The sequence below is a fragment of the Rhipicephalus sanguineus genome, chromosome 3 (genome assembly GCF_013339695.2).
Source record: "Rhipicephalus sanguineus isolate Rsan-2018 chromosome 3, BIME_Rsan_1.4, whole genome shotgun sequence".
NCBI lineage: Eukaryota > Metazoa > Arthropoda > Arachnida > Ixodida > Ixodidae > Rhipicephalus > Rhipicephalus sanguineus.
The window spans coordinates 136,986,729-137,010,407 of NC_051178.1; the positions used below are offsets into that span (position 1 = coordinate 136,986,729).

At 48.2% G+C, this 23,679-nt stretch overlaps 2 protein-coding genes across 2 annotated transcripts; one reads left to right on the forward strand and one right to left on the reverse strand.

Annotated features, from left to right (window-relative positions):
• Positions 1-2,066: 2,066 nt before the first annotated feature.
• Positions 2,067-18,143, forward strand: LOC119385894 (importin subunit beta-like). Its single transcript, XM_037653262.2, has 6 exons — positions 2,067-2,311; positions 3,598-3,728; positions 10,888-11,258; positions 16,662-16,744; positions 16,864-17,013; positions 18,120-18,143. The coding sequence occupies exons 1-6, from the start codon at positions 2,123-2,125 to the stop codon at positions 18,141-18,143; spliced, it is 948 nt and encodes a 315-aa protein (XP_037509190.1). The 5' UTR covers positions 2,067-2,122.
• Positions 18,144-18,296: 153 nt separating this feature from the next.
• On the reverse strand, positions 18,297-18,863 carry LOC119385895 (tigger transposable element-derived protein 6-like). The gene has a single exon (XM_037653263.1). It carries the CDS (start codon positions 18,861-18,863, stop codon positions 18,297-18,299), a length of 567 nt encoding a protein of 188 aa, XP_037509191.1.
• Positions 18,864-23,679: the final 4,816 nt, after the last annotated feature.

The following is a 23,679-nucleotide window of genomic DNA, read 5'->3' on the forward strand; positions in this document are numbered from 1 at the left end:
TGATGAGTTTTGGGCCCATTTATCATACTGTGTGGGCTTCATTTTGTCTAAAGAAGTGAACAAACTGAAGCAATCGTTAGTTCAGAGCTTTGTTGTCAGTATCCTGCCTTTTTTGTTCCATCTTCGAGCTGTTACTTCAGCATAATGGTTCCACTTTTGTGCTTGAGAGAGATACCCATGGATTGGAAAACTACTACAGTTGTGGCCTTATTCATCCCGAGCGTATAGTACTTCAGTGTAATTGTGCTTGCTTCTAATGTAGCATTTCTGCATGAGGATTGCTAGGTCAGGAATGTTGTCTAGGCTGAAATTACTTGCTTTTTTTTTAATCCAGAATCATCTTATTGAGGTCTTGAGTAGCACTATGCGAACGAGTGTACAGTCGACGACCGATAATTCGGACTCCACGGGGAACGTAAATAAGTCCGAATTATCGAATGTCCGAAAAAACGAATGCATCAGAAAAAATATACTTTTATTGACACTTCAGGGTCCCGGTGGCCGAAAAAAGTTGTCATTGCGTTGCTGCCCGCACTTCCGCTTACGTGCAACCAAGCCCGCCTCTATCTCGCCAGTGTGATGTGATCGCTATGGTGGCTATGATCGCTGTACGATGACGAGCTGGTTTCGTTCGTGAAGGCAACGCGTCTGTGCGGCACACTTAGCAGTCGCACAAAGAGGCAGCATGAATGGCGGCGCGGCGCGTTTGGGTTCTCGCCTATTAAATACGTGCACTACGCAAATGCACCAGGCCACATGCACTATCGAGCAGTTGACTGAAGATGCTTATCGTAAGGCTTGTCAGTGATTGAGCCGTACTGGCGCGTTTGCCACCTGCCGCCATCGCGCCTCCCTGCATTTCCACTGCTTATCCGTATAAGACATCGCCGTACGGCGCCGTGATAGCGGCCCATTTGAATTTCCGCTCCGATTCACCCCATAACACGTCGGCATCGCGACAAAGCTGACTTTCGGACTCTGCCACTGTCGCAAACAGGTCGACTCGCGAAAGCGCTGGTTCGAACCTACGACATGATAGACGCGGCAGAGGTGGGGCTTCAATTATTGCCTTTCGGACCTGCAGTTTGGGCAGAAAATCCGAAAAATCGGACGCCGAAGAGTTTTAGCGTCCGAAATTTCCGACGTTCTTGACCATTGACGTCTATGGGGCTGGTGACGGTGCCGCGAAAGCATCTGAATTTTCGAGCATGTCCGGAAAATCTGCAGTTGACTTATCTGCCGCGTTCTTCTTCTTCTTCGTTGTCGTCGGCGCGGCCTTCGGCGCTGGCTGTGAGGGCACCGTTGCGCCATTTAACTCGGATCTTTTGAGACAGCAGAGCGTAAAATAAAGCAAGTCTCAAGATAAAAATGAATGCGCGCGCAGAACGCTTTACTGCAGACGCATTCGACAGAACGGCGGCGATACGCGATAGCAGCGCAGCGCGGGGATACAGGAACCGGAATGTAGGATGTTCGCGATGTCGATAGGATTTCCCACAGTTGACCAGTGCCTCCAAGATCGGCATTTCAAATCACAAATCTGAGGCATAAAGTAGCGATCGAAATAGAGCATCATAGATCACCAATTAGCTTTCGTTATCTCTGAGGCCATATACTTTGTATGGTACGGGTGCCGGAGGTGATAATGGCTGGCGATTCGGCGTGCGCGACAGTCTCGGACAGGGTCCGGATTATCGAATGTAGATCTCGCAGCTGTCCGAAATATCGGTCGTCTTTACACATTAACTTCTATGGGATCAACGGCGGTGCCGCGCGACTGTCTGAATTACCGAGCATGTCCGAATTATCGGTGTCCGATTTATCGGTCGGCGACTGTATAAAGTTTGCCTAGGCTGTTCACACAATTGTCGCATGTGCAGCCATTCTTTTTTTTTTCTTTATGAGCACAGTTCCTCTTTGCAAATTTTAGCTTTTCACGCAGTTTTCGACTACAAACAACTTCGCACGGCAGATGACAGAATACTGTCGCCAAACTGTCCACCGTTGCTGTACTCTCATTTGCCATCATGAAGTCTGATGCGTGGCTCTCCTTCTGTGCGTGCCCAGGTTGCTTGCTGGAGGGACCTGACCCTGCCATCTGAAGCCTCTCGTGGAGCAGGCAATGCCCACACTCATTGAGCTTATGTGCGACCAAAGTGTGGTGGTGCGTGACACAGTGGCCTGGACTATAGGGCGTGTCTGTGAGATTATCCCCGAGGCAGTGGTTGCTGAAAACTACCTGGGTCCTTTGCTCCAGGCATTGGTGAAAGGACTGGGTGCCGAACCTCGAGTTGCTGCCAATGTCTGCTGGGTAGGTGTTGCGAGACAAGATGTGAACTCATTGTGTTACTCAGTTGTGTTGCACTGAAAATGGCCAAAAGAACAAAGGTGTGACACAGTGTTCTTTGTGCTAGAAAAAAAATTGGGCTAGATTGAGCATGAGAAGTTGGATGTTGTCTAATGCAGACCGTTGAATTAATCTAGCAGTACAACCGGTCGGTGAAAGTTTCAGCATTCTCAGTACAGATTTCTAAACAGGGACATTGTTGTCATAGATACATATTTTACTGGGTGCATCAATTTGTTGTAGAATTTTTTTTTTAGCTGGCATTGCATTTTTGCACTCCTCAATATTCTTTTTCTTATAGACTTGGATAAGTTTTGTTGATTGCCAGATGTCTTTCATTGATGTACACACAGCTATATCGCTTGCTTTGTTTACCAATACTGTAATGTAGTTTCATTAATCAGTCTGTAATGCATGCCCAGTCTTTGTGGTCGGAAAAGAGAAAAGTTCAATTCGTCATTAATGCTATGCATGCTTTGGTTGCGTGCACAAATTTTTTCATTTTGCTGGTGCAAGGCATGCATGTAGTTGGTTTTTGCACGTGACGCAAACTTGTCCTTGTTGTTGTGCTGTATATTTTAACATTGTTGGCACCTTCTAGTGGATCCACTAAGAATGTTTTAAAGTAAAGCAGGAACATAGAACTTGCTCATCATGCAGCTTTCTAAACTATGCAAGGCATCGAAATTCAAAACTTCCAACCCCAAGCCACTTTTGTGGGATCCCTTTGACAGAGTGTGCCAGAGATTGCTCACTATCTGCCAAATCCTCAATTTTTCTCGTACAGTGCGCAAATTTTCATGATCTTGTGCAGGAGGTGCAAAATTAGTTCCTGAAAGCTTATGAAGCAGGGCAGCTATGAAGCCCATCACAGCTGCTGTAATTGTGTATTGTGTAACTGCCAGCAGTAAAATACCCAGTGACAATACATACATCACTGGTGCATCCCAAAAGGGCCATTTGCAACATGCAGCACCACAAGTGCCCCAAAATTCTTGTATGATGTGATCAATGTAGTCTTTTAAGGCTGCATGCTGCGCAAGATCACTAGCTCCAAGAAAGCAATGCGCTGTAGGTGATGCAGCTCAGGTCAGGCTTATTGCTCCTGCCATCATTGCATTGTTCTGTTCCATTTCAGTATGTTCTGATATATTCTGCTTCATTGGTGTTTGCCATCAATACCGGCTAGCATCCCAAGACTTAGTGCCACTCTGATATTGGGCATAAGGGCTGAAATTTATTTATTGCAGGCTTTCAACAGCTTGGCGGAGGCAGCGTTTGAAGCTGCAGACACTCCTGGTGATGGATCAGAGCCAGAAACTTACTGCCTGTCGGAATACTTCGAAGTTATAGTGTCAAAGCTTTTGGAGACAACAGAAAGGTATGTACCGCTTGCTAGAGGTGTGTGCATTTGCTTGCCAGTGTGCTCATGCATGTGTGTATGGTTCTTCCGTTGCTCTCTCTTTTCTCTAATGCACTTGTAAATGAAGTGGGGTAGTCATAACATCTAGGGAAACGAGAAGTTTCTCTATGGTAAATTGGCAAAAGGAAAGGGGGATGGGGATTTGATGTTGAAAAAAACATGGTTGATCCTTCTGTCATAGGAATCGGTATAACACGAAAGTAAACGTGTCTTCACAGATGTAGTTAAGGGGGGACGCGGCTTTCGTATCGCAAAAAATGGCAAAAAAATCGATTTTCTGAAAATCAAGTTTTCAGTTTCTGGAACCCCTTTTCTATCTGATTCCAAAATAACTACACTGAAAACCACCCAGAAGTGCTTCGAAAAGTTTGTTTTGCCCTCCGAGGTGGCGAAAATTATTGTGGAAATCGCAAAAAAAGAGCGATCTTCAAAAAATTGTAGCTCCGCGATGGTGTGACCGCGAACCAACTTCTTGGGCTTGTTCGAAAGGGCATTTCTCCGTGTTCAAATTCCCCGCCTCAGCGGGCTCCTCCATTCAGAAAGAAGCGCACAAAAAGCAAACACTGGAGAGTCTTTCCGAGGCCTCCGATTGGCCGCGTCCGCCATGTTGCCCCAGCTCGCCTCACCATTGGTCCGATGCTCGCTCCGGGAGATCGTCGTCTGCCGATTGCACGTCGCGAGTTCACGGCTGTCGAGAATCGCGCTACTTCGTGACACGTTCGCAATTGTTCTGTGTTCACGGCTCGACGATCACTTAGAATATAATTACGCTTTAGTTTGGAGCTGCATGAGGAAGTTCGATCTGATTACGATGGTGCGCCGCGCTCCTAGCGAACATCGCAAACGCGAGTCTCGGACCGACTCTAGCGTTGACTTCAGCGTCGGATTCGCGGTTAGATGTTTTGATTTCTGCTTATCAGCACTTCTGACATCGTGACGAAGGCCATCGCGGGACGACTCTTTGTACTCACGACCACGCATTACGCACTTCGAAGCAACGGGCACCACGGCCTGCGCACCTACTGCTCGGAGTCGTCACTAGGCCTAACTCCGCCCACGGCGCCGTTTAGCGAGACGAACCTCGAACCTTGCGGGCAGGAACAACGCGCTAGCGTACCCGCGGCTATGTGCTTCTTCGCAAGCGAAGAAGCACATAGCTCGCCGGCATTTCGGAACCGCGATAGGCGGATCGTCATCGTAGCTTCGCATTCGCGAATCGTCACCGAACACCGCCACCAAGCACATCATGCGCCGGCTCCACGGACCCCGCGGCCGAGCACTTCGCGGTCAGAGTGCTGTCAATAAGCACTAGTGATGTAATTTAGACGTGCTTGGAGCCGTGCTTGGTATCGCCGCAGGCGTTTATGAATGTTCTGAAACAATGAAAGCCTCGTAGACTAGCGTTGCCGCGATCGGCCGAATGATAATACGTTTCATACGCGAGAATGGCAAAAGAACGTGTATGAAGCAGGGGGACGAATTTTTATCTGCCCGACTTGGGCGTCACTGAATAAACTGCTCAAAAATCCCTGTGCCACTAACGTCTTGGCCATAACTGTTTGTTATTTGGAACGAAGGCATCGGCTATCATGGTGTGAGCCATTTTCTGTCACAACAAACCTCTCTCTCTTTATAAAAAATATTCAATGATTAATTGAAATCAATAAGCAAGACATAATTATGCTAATGACAGCATAAATACAAGAAATATGTGTAATTATTTCAGTATATGGCCTTATTAGATTGCAATATCTTCTTTTCTGTCATGTCTATCACACCACTCCTTCATACAGAGAACTTGGTTTGAAATCCATACTGGTTTTTTGTAGATCAGAAAAAGGAGGTTATGAAAAAAGAACAAAGGCACACTGGAGAAAGGCCACATGTCCAAGAAGTGAAACACCATAAAAAAAACCAAAGACCACAATTTTTAGGTGTTTTAGAGAAGGCCAAACTTTAAACGCAGTTTTCTCAATACTGTTTTTTTGGCATGTTGCTCAGCTCGTGGAGCAGATATCTTGGCAACTACTACACAGATTTTGATTCCGTTTTTTTTCTTTTAATCCTTGAAGTCTTGTTGACAGGATGACATTATTCTTTACCTTGCTTAGGGCATAGTTTTTTTTGTATGTGATAATTAGTGCATGAGAAGTTCTGATGCAATACATGAAGCTGATGGGGATGTTATTTGTAAAAAAACTAAAAGGAATAGACAATTTTTAATAATGTCATCCTGTGTAGTGTTCTTTTGAGTAAAGATCAAAACCACTTGGACCTTCCTGGCATGTTTTGTTACAATGCTAGGCTTTTCACCAGCAGAGTATGTCATCAGATTATGTAACATAGTGTAATTTGAAAACTACTCGAGATATCGCAATGAAACTTCATATATAGCTATTCGAGACACTCTTCAGTGTGCCTGCCAAATTTCATTACTCTAGGTCAACAAACAAAAAAGTTTTTTTCGATCGCCACCTCCCCCCTTAAGCGTTTGTTGTGCATTGTTTCGCCGTGAGGGCGAAGGAATGAATGCCATAGCAACAAGTTGTAATGTCATGCGAAGAACGGCAAGCAGCTCGAAACTTCCAGCGCGTTGCTCAAGCAGAAAGGACGCATGGAACAAACATACACAGGATGAGCTCGAACTAACAACTGTCGCAGCTCGACAGTTAAAGCGCACTGGTCACATACAAAGGAGGACGCAGGAAACGAACGCACAAGTATACACGGGATGAGCGCGAACTGTCACAGTTGTAACTTATTTGTTTGTGAGCAGCGCGCTTCTTTCGCAAAAGCGGCCGCTGCAGTGAGCGAAATGACCTTCGTGCTCTCTGTAACTTGAACGCAAACTTGCGGTGAGAGCGCAAGACGCACAAGATAAGCGCGCGCAGGAGCGACCACGCCCTGTAGAGGCACACGCTCATCTTAACGCGGGGGGCGACGACATTTAAAGCGCACTCTTCGAGCCCTTCGCGCCCTCTTGCTAGTGATAACGAAAACACGCTGATGTACCCTGATCTCTGAGTACCGCCACTGGCAAATGGTGTATATAAATAGCACGCCGTTAGTATGTCAAAGAACGTGCCGTTTGTGGCGGAGTCGTTTCGCGTTGCGCGCTGGGGATCGAGAAGTCGTAAGTTCGATTCCATGTGACGGAACTTTCTCTTCTACAGTCAAACCTCGATATATCGAACACGGACATATCGAATTATTGCCTATATCGAACGGTTCCTATATCACGTGGGAAATCGCATGCATTTTTAATTTTTTATTTCGAACGAAGTTTGACGTATAATGGATATATCGAACTCGGCCACCCCAAACCGCCCGCGCTTCGTTGACAGGCGGCGAGCTTTCCCGCAACTCTCGAAAATAGCGGTAGCACGGTGGGCGTTTACGACTGCTGCACACATCGATGGCGCTGAGTGCGCCACTTGAACATAGCGGCATACGCACGCCGCAGCCTTGCAGCAACGACGCACTGCACTTGTTGCACCAGCTCCTCCTTGATAGTATCGCCAGGCATCCGTCGCATCGGTCGTTGTTGTGCTCGTGTGTTAGGCCTGCCACGCGTTGTGGTGTGTGTAGCGATGGCTGCAGACGCGAAGAAACGGACGACCCTGACTTTTGCAGCAAAACTGGAAGCAATCCAGCGCGTTGAGAATGGTGAGAAGAAGTCTAGCGTCGCGGACGGGTTAGGCATACCAAGGAGCACATTGAGTACTCTGCTCAAAAACAAAGCCGACATAAAGGCCAAGGCCGAGAAGAGACAGCACTCGGGCGCGCGGCGTGTACGCAAAGCTGCTTTTGAAGATGTTGAGAAGTCTCTCCACAAGTGGTTCATGGACGCAAGGGCCCGAAATATTCCTGTATCGGGGCCGATGTTGCAACAGAAGGCAAAGAACTTTGCATTCATTCTCGGCGTCGAGAATTTCAGTGCGAGTAGCGGCTGGCTACAGCGTTTTAAGACTCGTTTCAACATTGTCGGGAAGACTGTGTCGGGAGAGAGTGAGAACGCCAATGATGAAGAAATTCAGAAGTGGCTTGATCATGAGTGGCCCAAAGTTCTCGCCAAGTATGAGCCGAGCCAAATCTTTAATGCTGACAAGACGGGCCTGTTCTGGCAAATGCTTCCGCGGCAAACGCTGGACACTCGCGGGGACAAGTGCCACGGGGGCAAGCAAGGCAAGGCCCGTGTGACGGTCCTATTGGCTGCCAATATGGATGGGAGCACGAAGCTGCGGCCACTTGTAATTGGCAGATTTAAAACCCAGAGGTGCATGCGGAACTGCCCCAATATTCCGGTGACTTATGCCTGGAATAAGAAGTCGTGGATGACGAGGGATATTTTCCTCAAGTGGCTGAAGGCGTGGGATTCGGACCTGGTGTGTCAGGGACGGAAGGTATGCCTTATCGTCGATAACTGCACGGCACACCACACCGATGCCCAGCTGAGCAACATCGAAGTGGTATTTCTGCCGCCCAACACCACTTCGAAGCTCCAACCATTGGACCAGGGCATTATCCGCACATTTAAGTCTATCTACAAGCGTCGGCTGATCGACATTTTGCTTGTAAGACTCCGGATGGGCCAAGATCTGAAGATCGATCTTTTGGGCGCCATCCAAATGCTCAAGGTGTCGTGGGAAAACGTCAAGCAGTCGACGATAGCCAACTGCTTTCGGCATGTGGGCTTCGGTGGACGCACTGACGAAGCATCAGTGGAAGAATCCGAGGAAGCTGGGTTGGCATGCGCAGATGAAGAAAGCTAGCTCGCCGAAACGTGGAGCAAGCTGGAGAGCTTTGTTGGTGCGGAGCCGCAAAGCATGTGCATCGAAGACTTCGTTGGAGGTGACGACAGCACTGGTACAACGGCGGAGCTAACGGATGTAGAGATCGTCGCCGAAGCTACCGCTGAGCAGCCGAATGAAGACGCTGCCGAGGTGGATCCCGCAAGCGCTGATGGTGCCCCGCTCCCGACATCAGCTGAGGTCGTAGCCGCTTTGGCCCTTGCGCGCCGCCACTGCAGCGCGATTGAAGGCACCGGCCTTTCACTTGTGGATCGCCTGGACTATGTTGAGGACGCAGTCGTCAAACACGCCATTGCCAACAAAAACCAGGCTACTCTTTTTCAGTATTTTAAGCCAACACAATATATACTTTGTTTGAATCTTCAAGTGAGTATTTACTGCACCACGATTGGTTCGTTGGTTGTTTTCCACAATTTCTTGACGCATTTTTTTACGTGATTTTTTATATCGAATTCTGGATATATCGAACTATTTCGCGATCGCCGTGCCGTTCGATATATTGAGGTTCGACTGTAGTTTTTTCTTTGCCATATGTTAGTCTTTATATTTTACAACGTCATATCCATGACGGAAATGCGTCATTGGAGCCGTGGTGGACCCTGGCATAAAACACTTTCGTGTTAAAAAAAAAACGCATAAAACAACGCCCATCAACAGGACAGAGAAAAGAAATGGACAGGACGAGCGCAGACTAACAGCTGCAGCTGTGGCTACATGGTAGAGCGTCTGCTTCTAATTCGGTAGGTACCGGCTTCGACTCCCAGTGCCAACCAGAAACCCACCGGTTTTTCCTGGGGGGTAGAGGAGCACACCAACCTGGCGCTCGGTTGTTCTTGGGTACTCGTCTCGAAAGGTGGCCCTATCCGCCATTGCTGTGGGAGGCAGAATTGCTGCCGACGGGTACCTAACTGTAAATTGGTACAAACGCACTCCTGAAGCTCGGTAGAATGAAGTACAGTAGACTCTCGTTAAACAGAACCTGAAGGGACCAGGAAAATATGTTCCATTTAACAGGACTTCTGTTTACTGAGAGATGAACAGGGGTGCAGAATACCAGAACGAAACCAATCTTGTCAGAAGCACTCGTTACATTTAAGCAGATTCCCGTTTACCGAGAGTCTACTGTACATAGTCACTTGAGAGGGCACCCACCCTGTATGAAATTGGCAACATGGGGCCACCAGACCTAAAATTAAGGTCCTTTTTTTTTTCCTGTCCATTTCTTTCCTCTGTCCTGTTCCTGGGCATAGTTTTGTGTTTTTTACCATGTCTTACAAGCTAGCCCCCCACTGCATGCTCCTTGATACTGAAGTAGGCTGGTTGTTAGTCGAGTCTCTGTACAACGAAAAATTCTTTGTTCCCCGTCAGCGGTCCATAGGAGTCAATGCATAAATGTGCTCGCCACAACGAACTTGTTGTCTTCTGCCATTCCGCTTCAGCGAAATTTGGTGATGCAATTCCAGGCTCAATAATTTAATTTGCCGTGCAGTAAATACGATCTCGAACATTTTGGTGCATTTTAGAACATAAATATATGTCTACAAGGTCTAAATCACGTGTTGGCACCACCAAAAACCGCCACTGTTGACTGAGCATGGGGGCCGCCATTGCTTGATAGCAACGGTGATGATGAGACTGCCCTGCTTTTGCCACTGGCTTGAGTTGTTTCTTAGTCGCAGACAGTCCGAAACCGAAGCTCAGTCACTCAGTTATCCACGCTGCAGCCTGGGATGCAATCACGGAACGATGCCTTTTCCGATGCCAATGCTTTTCGTGCTTTTTGCGCTTGGCTAGTGCGGCCAGTGGTCAGAGTGGCGGTTCTTCCGAGTTATCGACGGGACCAGCCAGCCGCAAATAGCGGATGATAAGAACAGCATAGAATAAGGCATAAGTCATCGCTCCGCGTTAGCGTGCCTGCATCTCGCCGTTGTCGATACCTTATTGTCGGTGGATAGCTAGTGTTAGTGTGTTAGTGCAACTGTGCAATTCATGTTGCATGCCTGTGCCTCTGATTCATTCGCGGAAGCCGTTGTTTCAGCGTGCTTTTCAACATGGTATCGCTATGCATATAGGAGAATTGCATCATGACGCTGCTGGGAAAGAAAAGGAAGAAGATGACACTTTTTGACTTTTGGAAATAAAAGTTTCTTTGTTCTACTAGCTCAGGTCAGCTATGCTTTTTTCAATTTCACAACGAAATTTTTTCCGCACACCATCAGTTTCTCGTAGCGGGGTTCGACTGTATATGCAAAAAACAGCTGGCATGTATATGGACAGTTGTCAATAAATGCGGCGGCGTCTTGCAGGGCTGATGGGGGCCAGGCAAATCTCCGAAGTGCGGCGTACGAAGCTCTTATGGAGCTCGTGAAGAACTCTCCACGTGACTGCTACGTGTGGGTGCAGCGCACAACTATGATCATCTTGGAGCGGCTGCAGCACGTGCTCGCCCTGGAGGGCCACATCCAGAGCAGCTCCGACCGTGCTCAGTACAACGACCTGCAGTCGCTGCTGTGTGCTACATTGCAGAGTGTGCTGCGCAAGATGACCCTGGAGGATGCTCCGAAGATCTCTGATGCCGTGGTTGCGGCCCTGCTGCAAATGTTCAGTTCAAGCAGTGGTCGTGCGGGCGGAGGTGTGCAGGAGGATGCGCTCATGGCGGCATCTACTCTTGTTGAAGGTACTGGCCACATTGCTCCTGTTGCCTCGTCTTTCGCTTCTGCGCACTGCAGCCTCTTCCATTCTGGTGTACCTCAAGTGTAAGGTGCATGTTAACACAAAATGTTCTGAAATTTTTTCTCACTAGGTGACCTCGTCATTCATTGGCTTACACATGAAATACTTATTTAAAGGAATGCTGACACAAATTTAAAAATTGTTTGAATTGTCGCTGTAAATAAAACTACTGGTGTCGAGAAACCTAAAACGAGTATTGTGGTGCCTGGGAATGCATCGAATATATTTTAATTACCGCTACCTTAAAAAGACGCATTCGGTTTCGATATTGAGGGGGCGGCTTCTCACTGACGTTTCATAGCAGTGTGACGTCACGCGGATACAGAAACTCGCGACGTACTAGCACCTAATCTGTCATCTGCTCGTGGTGCACATAAACAACGATAAGTGAATTGTCGTCCAGTGACCCTGACAGTGATTTCTGCGATTTAGGCTGCTTGAAGGACACAGAGCTCGCAAAGTAGGTGAAACTGTGTTAACTCGTGGGGATAATGTCAATTGCAGTGAGGCTGGCTTGCAGATGCTCAGCGACGAAAACTTCAAAGTGAAATTAAAATATTTTGTACGTGGTTTTCCGAATCCGTTGTGTGGAGAGCGTTGACACTGCATACCAAGGAAACGAAAAATGTCCCTTTTGCGATGTTTCAAAATTGTGTCAGTATTCCTTTAACACTGTCAAACAAATGCTGTAACACACCTCCAAATGTATATTGGTATGCTATATGAAATGTTTGCAGTTTCTGGACCTTAAAGGAGCACTGACATCAAATTTACGCATGTCAAGATTTTTGCATCCGCGAGTAGTTATCTACCCCCTAGTAGCGATTCGCAACCGAAAATGCAACTGAGGGACGAATAACTATCTGTTTTATTGATTTATATCACCGGTATCTAGCACGATTCAAAACGGCCGGCAAGCCCGCCATTTCTTAGCTTTGGCAGCGCTCCCTCGCGGTCAATTCCAGACCGCGCCCTTTCTGTGGACCACTTGTCCACAGAAAGGAGTGACGTGAGGATCAGCTGCTCAGCGAACATTTCGTCTGCTAGGTGCACACGTTCAGTCATGCCTTGTCACCAGCATCGCCGTCGTCGCCGTCAAAAGTATCGACTAGTGTTGAAGGCGGCATTCTGGAACTTCGACCCTTTGCAAAACAGTTATTCAAAAATGGACGCTGTTCCAAGCAGCAACGAGGAGGTGCCCGGGGACGCACGCTTGGGCCATACTCGCTGGTGTGTCTCAATTAGATATATCAGAGAATTTTAGCGTGCACAGCATTCCGGTATGTGCAAAGAGTTCTATGGAATATCGGCATAGCGAATGCACAGCAGCGGAGAAATAGAATACGATAGGTTTCTACAATAACAATTCTGCGCCGCCAGATGGCCCCACCTATCCAGCCTCTCACGGTTACTGCTGCAGTAACCCGGTATTACGCTAGCGCAAGGAAGTCCACGGACGAACTAACATTCACTAATAACGCTACATACGTGTTACTTGTTAGCGATGATATTTATCTATAGGCTGCTCCACTTCGATAACTTGTGGTCGTGTTGGCGTGTACCGTACGTGTAATGAAACGCCACGCACTTTCCGCTTTTTCTGCGCCTCGACAAGCAGGTCCGTACTACGCAGCGGTTCCTCGACATGCTGGCACGTAGTCGCTCCGATTGATCGCACTAGCGCTGAGGTTCACACGACAAATCAGTCGATACGACACGATGAATCGCAGGCACGGATCGGGACAGCGAGGAGAGCCACTGGCTGGGAGTGAGAGCCGGTGAGAGCGTCGCCTGGCGTCGGCGGCACAATAAATACACTCAGATCGTCGACGTCATTGTTACTAGCGTATCGTCACTCAGGATGGTATGGTCGGAATGTATCACACCTCTTGCGTAGCACTAGTGTCGATGTCGCAGCGTGATCAATCTTCCGTTGAGCTTTCGTACGCTGTTTGCCCTCGAAATAAAATTGCTTCCACGCGACGGACGCCATTCAAATTTGGCCAAGGAGACCTATGCATACCGAGCAATCGAATGAAGGGCACATCTCGACTTTGAAATTTGATGTCAGTGCTCCTTTAAATACAGCATTTCACTAGGTACAGTGTTCTTTTTTTCTTTATTAGGTAGGTGCTTTTGTTAGCAAAAAAACTCCCAATTCCTTGAGGACACAAGTTCTGTATGGCCTTTTTGAATGAACAAAAAGTGGTATGGGATTTTGAACTTGTTGGAGGGAAGGCGGATTATTTGCTATAGTGTAAAAATTGCAAGTGGGTGTCAGTGATATTGCAAGCCACTGACTTGTTCTGGCCAGCCTGGTGTAGGTGTTATAAGCCATGCTGCGACTATCTGGCTCAAAGCTAGGGCAGGCGTAATAGGCGCTAACTCTCATGGAAAAGAGAAAGTGAGAGGGGCTGCACACTTCGAAAGGAAGTAAAATTGAAAGCAAGGTTTATCCAGGACTAAACACAAAAACACAACGAAATTCAGTTTGAACGGTAGTGAAGGAAGCTTCCATGAATTAGACTCCAATTAAATCTTGACTGAAGCTGCCATGTGTTTTCTAGGGGATTGAAGTTTTTCCTTTAGATCCTGAAGTTAGACTTCACCGGATGGTTTCAACCTCAAGCAGACAGCTGCCATGTGTTTTCTAGGGGATTGAAGTTTTTCCTTTAGATCCTGAAGTTAGACTTCACCGGATGGTTTCAACCTGGTTGCTCATCTTGCACCTGTTCTCAATTGGGACTTAGTTATTACATTTTTACCATTCTAACGTGTGCCTTTCTTAGTTTCCACGAACTTTTCTCCAAAACTTTCTCTGGCAGCACAATCTAACAGGAAAGCAAAACCACCTTGAACAACTTATTAAGAACAAGCGTGGCCCGAATGATGGCCATTGCCATCGCAAGATGGTGGCCATGGATGGCAGAGTTTGCTTGACGATGGTGGCACACTGCTTTCTGTCAATTTCTAGTGCTCTTTCAGTTATTACAGTCGCCGAACGTTTATTCGGACTCTGCGCGAACCGCCAAAATGTCCGAATAATTTGGAGCCCGAGAAAAAGGATTCCCCAGAAAAAGCACCTTTATTGGCCCAGCGGCCGGAAAAAACTTGTCAATGTGCGTCTGTACACACGCACACTTACGCGCGACCAAGCCAGCCTGTATTTCACCCCTGTGGGTCGGCAATAGCACTGCAACGGCCTACGCTAAATCCGCATTTGATTGCTGTAGTGTAGGAGGCGCGTCATCACGGCAATCACTGTCCACATGCACTGGTTCGAGTAGCTGACGGATGATCTTATCGTCCAACTCGGCGAAAACTCCCAAGCAACTTCGGATTGAGGTCAGCTGCCTTCCACCTGGCATTGCTGCTTTTTTTTTTTTGCCATCGTCAGGGCATTGTAGTTGCCGCGTTTCTTTTCAGCGGCGCACATGGAACGGGCGGTGTCAGAGCAATTTCAGCAAATCAGGCTTCGCACGCCAAGCAACAAACAAGGGACCGAGACACAAAGCTCGGGATGCAGACCTGGCCTAGCGACAGAAACATCTGACAATGCAAACCCTCAAGTGCCTAAGGGAAACGACGTTGGGCTAGTTGATGTTGCAGCGCTCGTGTTGTCATACTCTTTGTCTGAGTTAGGATCCGCGTCTTACTCGTATGCGCAGTCATTCACCTCAAACGCCGCACCGAGCAGATTTCGACCTTGGCTTGGCTTGGCCTGCTGTTTGGCCGTGGTAGCCATTCAATGGATACTTGACTGGCTAAAGCCAAAAGGCAACCATTATCAACCATTACGTGTAGCCAACAAACATAGCCTTCGAGATCGGCAATTTCTGCATGGATTTTGACACCGGTATGATCTCTAGCTATAGCCAGTGCAACATTTCAGTGCTGGCAACCTAGCAAAAATATTGTAAACATTGCTGAGAGCTTGTAATGGCGTTCAACATCGCACTTGATCAGCCAGCCGGAGTCCGAAAAATCAGATGGCGTACTGTGGGGCATCTGAACTTTTGGTCGTGAGTTTACATTACGAAAGCTGAAGGGACCAGGAAAATATATTTCATTTAACAGGAGTTTCGTTTACTGACAGATGAAAAGGGGTGCAGAATTCAAGCACAAAACCAATCATGTTAGAGGCAGTTGTTCCATTTAAGCAGCAATTTTATTTAAGAGATTTTCATTTATTGAGAGTCTACTGTACTTCAATGGGGCGAGTGGCGGTACCGCGAACGTGTCCGAATAAACGAGCATGTCCGAATTTTCAGCGTCCGAATAAACCGTCGGCGACTGTATCAGTGTTCAGAGAATGCAACAAATCTTGTCACGTGTTGTGAGCGTTAGGGTGAATGGCATGCATCGCAGGACAGACTAGTGATGCGGGTAGTCTGTCATGGTCCACTATCCTGTCTGCGACTGTTCAGATGCTGTTTGATAAGTATAGGACATCAAAAGTTCTATCGACTATATGGATGGAAGTGCTGCATAAGAGTGGTGATTGCGGCTAAGTAAAGTTCCATCCCCCCAAGATCGAGTTTGCTAGTTTTGTCGTTTTTTCATAGCTGGAATCCAGCTAAGCTTCTCATGCTTGAAAAAGTGCACATTCACGTTGTAGAGTTTAGCTTCTCCAGCGTCAATTTTGTCTTAATTTTGGTAGCTTCATACCAGTTTGAAGCTGTGATTTGGTTAAGTTTGGTTGTTGGCTGCACTTTGGGGGGGGTGCTATCAGCCCCTGTAAAGCTGTTTGCGCCTCATGGCACACTCGCGTCTCGCGGATAGGTTGCAGTTAAGTTAAACGGCCGCCGAGCGAGCAGCGACGCTGTACTCGCACGGGTTAGGGTTAGCATGGTGGCGCCAGCAGTGCCGCCTGCGGACAGAAAACATCAGCGAGCCTCTTTGGGTTTGGTGGAGTGTGTGGATGGATGTCTCCCGCGGTGGGTCCGTGGGGGACGATACCGCGGCTCGTTTCCCGTGGGCCCCTCGTGGCGAGTCGAATGTCGGCGATGTCACTTTCGCGGTGCATTGTATGTCTTAAGTTGTCTTGGGAGTGTGTTATGTTTTCCGGGTATTGTATTGGCATTGTATAAGGTTATTTCGCGTGGTAGTAGTTGTGTATCAGATTCGGCTGGCGGGCTCGTCGTATGAAAAAGCAAGTGAATAAATGTAGACGTGTTGGTTGTTGCACGATCACATGACTGTCTCAGTGTGTTCCGAGAGCACCAGATATCTTCAGACCCCACAACTTCCTTTTATGAAATGTATATTGCAGGGCCACACCGGCCGTTAGACCAAGCAATACTGTTTCCATGCCATGTACGCAATGCTCTTTTCTTTGGTCATGCAGTTCTGGGTGAGAAGTTTGTCAAGTACATGGAAGCCTTCCGGCCTTTCCTTGCCATTGGTCTGAAGAACCATGCAGAATATCAGGTAGTGTGCTAAGAGCCCACTGTCATTGGGAGGAACATGTTCACTCTTTTGTGCATTTGCCTTTGTTTTGGACGTTTGACTGAAACAAGATGTTTTTCCCCCCTCCCAAATGCTTACAGGTGTGCTCAGCTGCTGTGGGTCTGACAGGGGACATCTGCAGGGCTTTGGGATCTCAGGTCCTTCCTTTCTGTGATGACGTCATGACAATGCTGCTGGAAAACTTAGGGGTGAGTGCGCGCGGCAATTTTTTAAAGGACTGTGCTCTGACTGTACTCGATATAAAGAATTATTCAATTTTTAACGCAATAGCATTAAAGAGCTTGTTTCGTAGAACTTCCTGTGTCGGTGTTGGCGTCGTCAGTTGTGAGCGAAAATTGCGTTGTCCGTGAGCGAAAATTCGAGATACAGTCGACGTCCGATTTCCCGGACCCTCAAGTGACCACGAAAACGTCTGGAAAATCGGGCAGTCCGGAAAAACGAATGCACGTGGAAACGCACCTTTTTGGTAGGTATTTTTCGCTGACGGAGAGCGTCACGGCCGGAGTACAAGATTCCCATTGCAATTCAGCCAATGCATTGTTTAGGTGGCTCTGAAAAGAGCTGTTTATATATAAAAAAAAATACGACTTGGCCGGCGCTACCTCATAGGTCAGCACTTGGGCGCAAAGAAGTCGCTTATTTTCTTTTGCACAGTCCGCTTGCCCGCGATCATGTCTGCCTCAGTCAACGTCATGTTGCTGCTGCACACCGATGACAGTGTCATCAGTGCTCGCGTCAACTCCGAGCTCGTTGGCTGTGTAGGAGCTGGCTCTTCGTCCTCGGTGTCAGAGTCGTCGGAATCCTCCGTAACTTGACGAATGATTTCGTCATCGGTCAACTCCGCACATAGCTCGAGGTCTTTGTCAGCGTCGGCGAAGCCCTCAAAGGTTATCCCGGCTGGAATCGACACGCCGGCAGCGCGCAGATCGTCGAAGGCAACGTCCGCGGATGGCAGTCCGTCACACACGCTGTCCACTTGGGGCGAGACGGCCGTCTCGGCGTCGAGTGTGAAGCCCACGTGGCGAAAACAGTTCCGCAGAGTCTCTTGCGTAACCGCCTTCCACGATTCCGCTAGCATGCTGACGGCAGACCTGAGGTCAACAGCGTAGCTTTTCGCGCTGTCGGAGCAGAGCACCATGCGGCTGAGCACGCGTGATTTGTAATGATGCTTCAAGTTATGAATCGCGCCTTGGTTCATCGGCTGCATGATTGCTGTGGTGTTCGGCGGCAGAAATTCAATCTGTACAGCCTTTAGGTCCTTGATGTGGCTATGCGCATGGCAGTTATCCACAAACAGCAGAACTCTTCGATTTTGCTGCTCAAACCTTCTGTTCAGCTTGCGCACGTACGCTTCGAATAGCGGCTGTGTTACCCACGCCTTCTTGTTAGCTTCATAGAGAACAGGCAGAGTTACTGCCCCCTTGAAACATCTTGGATGCTTTGAGTTGCCTATTACTAGTAACGGAAGCTTCTTGCTGCCTGACATGTTGCTGCCAACGAGGACAGTAAGCCGCTATTTGCTGTGCTTGCCGCCGTGGCAGGAGTCACCAGCAAATGCAAGCGTTTTCTCTGGCAGCAGCTTGTAAAACAATCCAGTTTCGTCGCAGTTGAAAATATCATTAGGTGGAAACTGCTGAAGCAAGGACTGCAGCTTTCCATCCCAATATTCGGTGACAACGGAATCGTCGACGGCGCCGCTTTCTTTGCACATCTTCTTGAACTTCAAGTCATTGCAGCTCTTGAAATTGCGAAGCCATCCATCGCTGAACTTGAAGTCCTTCACGTTCATCTGAAGCGCGAAAACCTCAGCCTTCTGCTTCAGGATGTCACCTGACACCGGGATTTTCTTGGCTATCATGGCACTGAGCCACACGAGGAGTGCTTCCTCGAGCTGCGGGTAAACACCCTGACTCACATTCTTCTTTCCAGCCCTGGTAGATTTGGCAGCCACTTTTAAGATCTTCGCCTTGTTTTTGATGAAGTCCGAAACAGTTTGCTTCGAAATTCCGAACTCCCTACCCACCTCTGTCTGCGACCGACTGCTTTGGACTTGTGCAATGATGGCGGCTTTCTTCTCCATCGTGAGCCTACGCGGGGGCTTTGGGTGCTTCGAAGGCGCGGACGAAGACGAAGGAGCAGTCGGTGCCATCGCTGTAAACGGCGAATCCGCTCAACAAAAAGCGCAGCACGAAACAGCTAGGAACTCGGTGGATGCTGAAGGTCGGGAAACGTGATCACTGAAGATAGCGCGCAGCAGCAAACAATCGACCGCAGAGCTGGCAGAGCTGACAAAACAACACGTGAACGAACACAGTGAGGTTTGGCTTGGCTAAGCTATGGCTGGCAACGGATTGACACGTGCGGTTTCAAGGTTACAGCAGCCGCAGCGCGGTGCGGCAGTGCTGCTGGCCACACCTGCGATGCAAGTATGGTGGGTTCGAGGATATGAAAACAACCAAAATGGTGGCGTCTGTGGTGACTTTGGGTCGACGGTTAACAGTAAAAAGTCCGGGAAATCGGATGGCGAAGGCTATAAGCGTCCGGAATTTCGGACTTTTTAATACATTGACTCTGTGGGGAACTTGACGATGCCACAGATAAGTCCAGGAAAATGGGCATGTCCGGAATTTCGGGCGTCCGGGAAATCGGACGTCAACTGTAGATGCTAGATGCTAATTAAATCTTCGGTTGGAGTGGGAATCGGACCGAAGACTTCTGCGTAGCAAGCACGTGTTCCATAACAGAGCCACGCTCACGCTCGGTATTGCTTCAGGGAAGAAAACACTATATAAATGTTACGTAGTGCGAGGAGTACTGATAATACATGTAATATTGCATGGCAAAAGCGTAGAATCCCACCTGGCTTCAAAACGTGAATTGTGCGACGAGTGGTTGGTTTAAAGGGACTGACAACTGCCCAGAACATGAAATGAGATGACTCCACTGATGGAAAGATTGTCCGTCGCAATGACTGAAACCAACCCTGTTTTTTTCGTGAGAGATGGTTTTATATTTTTATTCCTTAATTGTAAGTCGCAAAATATGGCCTGTGGCACCTCTGGCGGCAAAAACATAAATGATCCGATGAACCCGGCCACGTGACTGTTGATTGCTGTACGCGGTTGACGCTTTTTTTGTTAGTATTGAAATATTGTTCGTATCTTTATATTAAAAGGTATTACTTCATAAAAATGTACATGTAGGCATGCGTTAGTAGTATGCATTAAAGTGGCGCTGCCTTCGCGTGACATAATGATCCAATGCTCATCAGCGCGTCTTGAGCTACTTTTCAGTGTGCTCATGCAACCGTGCACGCAGTGTCCAGGTCACTAAGATATTGGAGCGACATAGTTTTGCTACCTACACTTGGTCTCAGAAGTGACGCGTGCTGCTACTCGGCGCGGCCGCGCATATGCATAGTGACATTTTCGATGACTTGGCTTGGCTCGTACATCGAGAGAGTAACGACGCCGGGACAAGCCACCCGTGACACATGTGCAGGCAACCTTGGACGCATGCCCACAACGCGGGACAAATACAGGGAAGGCGTATAATGCCACATCATCTCATTGTAACAGCTTGTTATTTTCAAAAATAGTTGAAAAGCTATAAATAAAGGTGGTTAAGCATAGTTACAGGAACTCCTGCGAAAGCAGAACAGTGATAGCTTTCACAAATCGCGAGAAGGGCTGGCGGCATCACTATCAATTCTCAGCGTTGCTGGAGGAAAAGTACGTCCGTGGTTAGAGCCTTTCAGATAGAAAAATACTGCTTGTAAAATAGCCACGTGCTTTTGAGATCAACTACTGCAGCTATACAAACATTGTGTAGGGTTGGGCGAATAAGTGAATTTGAGGTTCAAAGCGAATCCGAAGCGAATAGTGATTTGGTCAAATAATTTCGAATCGAATAGTTCAAATAGTATTTACCGCATATTTAAACTGAAAGAAATATGTACATTTAACCTGGAAGAGTGGCTTCGCGGCAGGACAGATTTTTCCTGGATGGGTTGTTTCACGGCACAGCAACCAGACTCTGCAGTGAAACCACCTTTACAAGGGGTTATGTGCGGTCAAATGTATACATATGTTCGTTCATTTCGAATAATCTAAATTCGTATTGAAGCGAATTCGAATACTGTAATATTCGTTCGAATATTCAAAACGCCCGAATATTCGCTCATCCCTAACACTGCAAAGGGTAATCTTTCTGTCGCACCGTAAAAAAATCGGTTGAGAAAAATCAGTTGTCGGTCCCTTTAAAGGCCCATTAATTACAATGGACACGAGCATAATTATTATTATCAACAACAGTATCAGCAAGGTGTGCGCGTGTTGCCTTGCGGACCTGTAGTGGGAACCTCGCTAACTCTCAAGAGGAATTATGTCGTAGTGGGCACTTCGCAGTTGTATTAGCAAGGCATTGCAGGATAGTTTGAAAGGGCTGATAGTTTGAAATGGCACCTTTCCTTGCGGCACAGTTTAGGTGTTCGCCAAGAAGTGAAGCCAGGCTAGCGATTAAAAAGGCAATGTGAACGAGGTCCGATTGCGCAATCGCGTTCTACTCTTGAAGGCAAAGCTCAAGCGTCTACAAAGTTTGTTTTTTTGTGTTACTTATGTCCATGGAAGTCCAGTGTCTCCCCATTTCGATATAGTGAAGTTTAGCAGCTGCCACAGAGGGGAGATAGAGGCACTAATTCAAAGTTGTGTTGGTGCCAGTATTCAAATAATTATGTGTAGTTTTCTTAAAACACCTTCCTCTCCTCTGCCTTCTTCTTTTCCCTCTCCTTTTCTTGCATTTCTGGCATGTTTGTGGCTCACACGTATTTAGATTGAAAAGCAATTACAGTCGAATCCCGCTGTAACGAATACCACTACAACGAAATTTCCGCCACAACGAATAATTTTCGATTCCCCGTCAGCCGCCCATAGAAAACAATGCGAAAAATGTCTCGTCACAACGAATACTTTTTCTGGATATTTCCGCTTGAACGAAGTTTTCGCAAGTGCCACCACATAAGGAAAAGGAGCTTGCCTAGGACTGCCGCGAAATTCCGCTAGAAACTCTACCATTTCTCGTTGCCAGAGCCGTGCGGCCGCATCGCAAGACCCGTGTCTTCATCGGAGACATGCTTTCTGCCACCTCCCGCACATCCCGGTAAATTTTTCGGCATTGAGATGCTCGGCGACAGATCGTCCATCCACCATGATGCTGCCGGCGGGTTTGATGCGTGTGCAGGCCGCGGAAGAATCGTTGATGAACTCCCGCCATTGTTTTGACGTAGCACTCAATAAAACTACTGCTCGTCGTCACAAGCCCTGCGATCGTGAATGACATTCATGGCGTTTTGAAGGCACACGCGCCGCCAGCGCGCACCTAGTCCAAGCGTAACTGCATTCTGCCGTAACCGCTGTGAATACAAATGCGGTCGTGTCGACGCGATCACGGGCGACCACGAAAGTACGCGCGCATCCATCGAACGTACGCGCACCGACTCAATGCAATGCTGCGGCCAAAACCACTGTAGACGCGATCACAGATAGCAACGACGCAGTTCTGAAGGCACACGCACGGCCAGCGCGCACAGATTCAAAACGGAACTACCATCGCTACCGTTTGCCGGAAGCGCTGCGCAGAAAACCGCGGCAGAGACCGCGGTCGCTATCGTCGCGATTATCGATAGCGAATATGCTGAAGTACGCAGCTAACACACCGGAAGAAAGATTAAAGGCAACAAAGTCGTAAAACGGCACGAAGCGTTTCGACTTTCCTTTCTCTCGCTTATGACTGTGGTAGTGCAGAGCTTCGGCACTTTGTTTTCACTTAGCCTCTACCGAACTTTGGCACGCTCCTTCGCGCTCGGCACGCTTCGAGGGTAGCCTGCATATAGTATTTGCTCGTGTATAACCCACGTGTATAACTCGCCTATTGACGCAAAGCCGCCTTCATTGCGTTGCCGTGAAGCCAACTTGCGCAACGAAATTCGCGTATAACCCGCACCCCGAGTTTAGCGCTAAATTTTCTGTATATTTTGTGCGTGCTATACGCGAGAAAATACATTCCCACGGTGTGCAGCGAAGTGCGTCCGAGTTGGCGACAGTTAAATGCAAAGGACAATGCATGCGCTTGCCGGGACCAAAGGACGAGTCATGATCATCAGATCTTCCTAACTTTTGTGGTCTATAGATGAAATTTCGCTGCAACGAAATTCCGCGACAACGAACTTTTTCGCGCGTCCCGTCAATTTCGTTGTAGCGGGATTTGACTGTACACAGCTATGTTATTACCGTCTTTTCAAGAAGAGATGTTTGTATGCCTACAAAAGGCATTTCTTGGTACAGCTCAGACCACTTATAACGTAACCGCTTACAGTGCAGTATCGGCTATAATGCGGTTTTTTCTGACTCCCATTTACCCTCCCATAGAACTCCATGTATACGCATACCGCTTATTGTGCAGTCCCCCGAGATGAAAGACCGGTTATAATGCGGCCGCCGGAACGTTCTCAGAGATGCGAGGGAGCGAGCGTGCTTCTCAGCGGAGATGCGACGGCGTTACGAAGGAGGAGCGGACGCGGAACGAACGAACAAGGAGCGGGGGGAGAAAAAAAAAGGGGATGGCGGTGGGGGGCAGCAGCCCGGCGCGGTGTGCGTGGGGTGAGGAGGGGAGCGGGTGCGTGGCCGACGGAGAAGCCTTTGCCCCCTTGACATGCGCGCTTTGCCCCGGCCGCATGACATGCGCGCTCCGCCACGTACGGGCGCCCGCGTCCGCATCAGGAGCGCGTTACCGCTATTTGTCTCCGTCGGGAAAATACAGTGCAGACCACTTATAACGTAACCGCATATAGTGCTAGGACCAGTTATATGCGGTCTTTTTCGACTCCCGTCACCCTTCCC

Excerpts from the sequence above, each read along its gene's own strand:
- LOC119385894 (XM_037653262.2), top strand. The coding sequence starts at position 2,123 with ATGCCCACACTCATTGAGCTTATGTGCGACCAAAGTGTGGTGGTGCGT. Across the intron at positions 2,312-3,597 it reads TTGCTGCCAATGTCTGCTGG|GCTTTCAACAGCTTGGCGGA; the intron begins GTAGGTGTTGCG and ends TATTTATTGCAG. Across the intron at positions 11,259-16,661 it reads GGCATCTACTCTTGTTGAAG|TTCTGGGTGAGAAGTTTGTC; the intron begins GTACTGGCCACA and ends TTGGTCATGCAG.
- LOC119385895 (XM_037653263.1), bottom strand. The coding sequence starts at position 18,863 with ATGGAGAAGAAAGCCGCCATCATTGCACAAGTCCAAAGCAGTCGGTCG.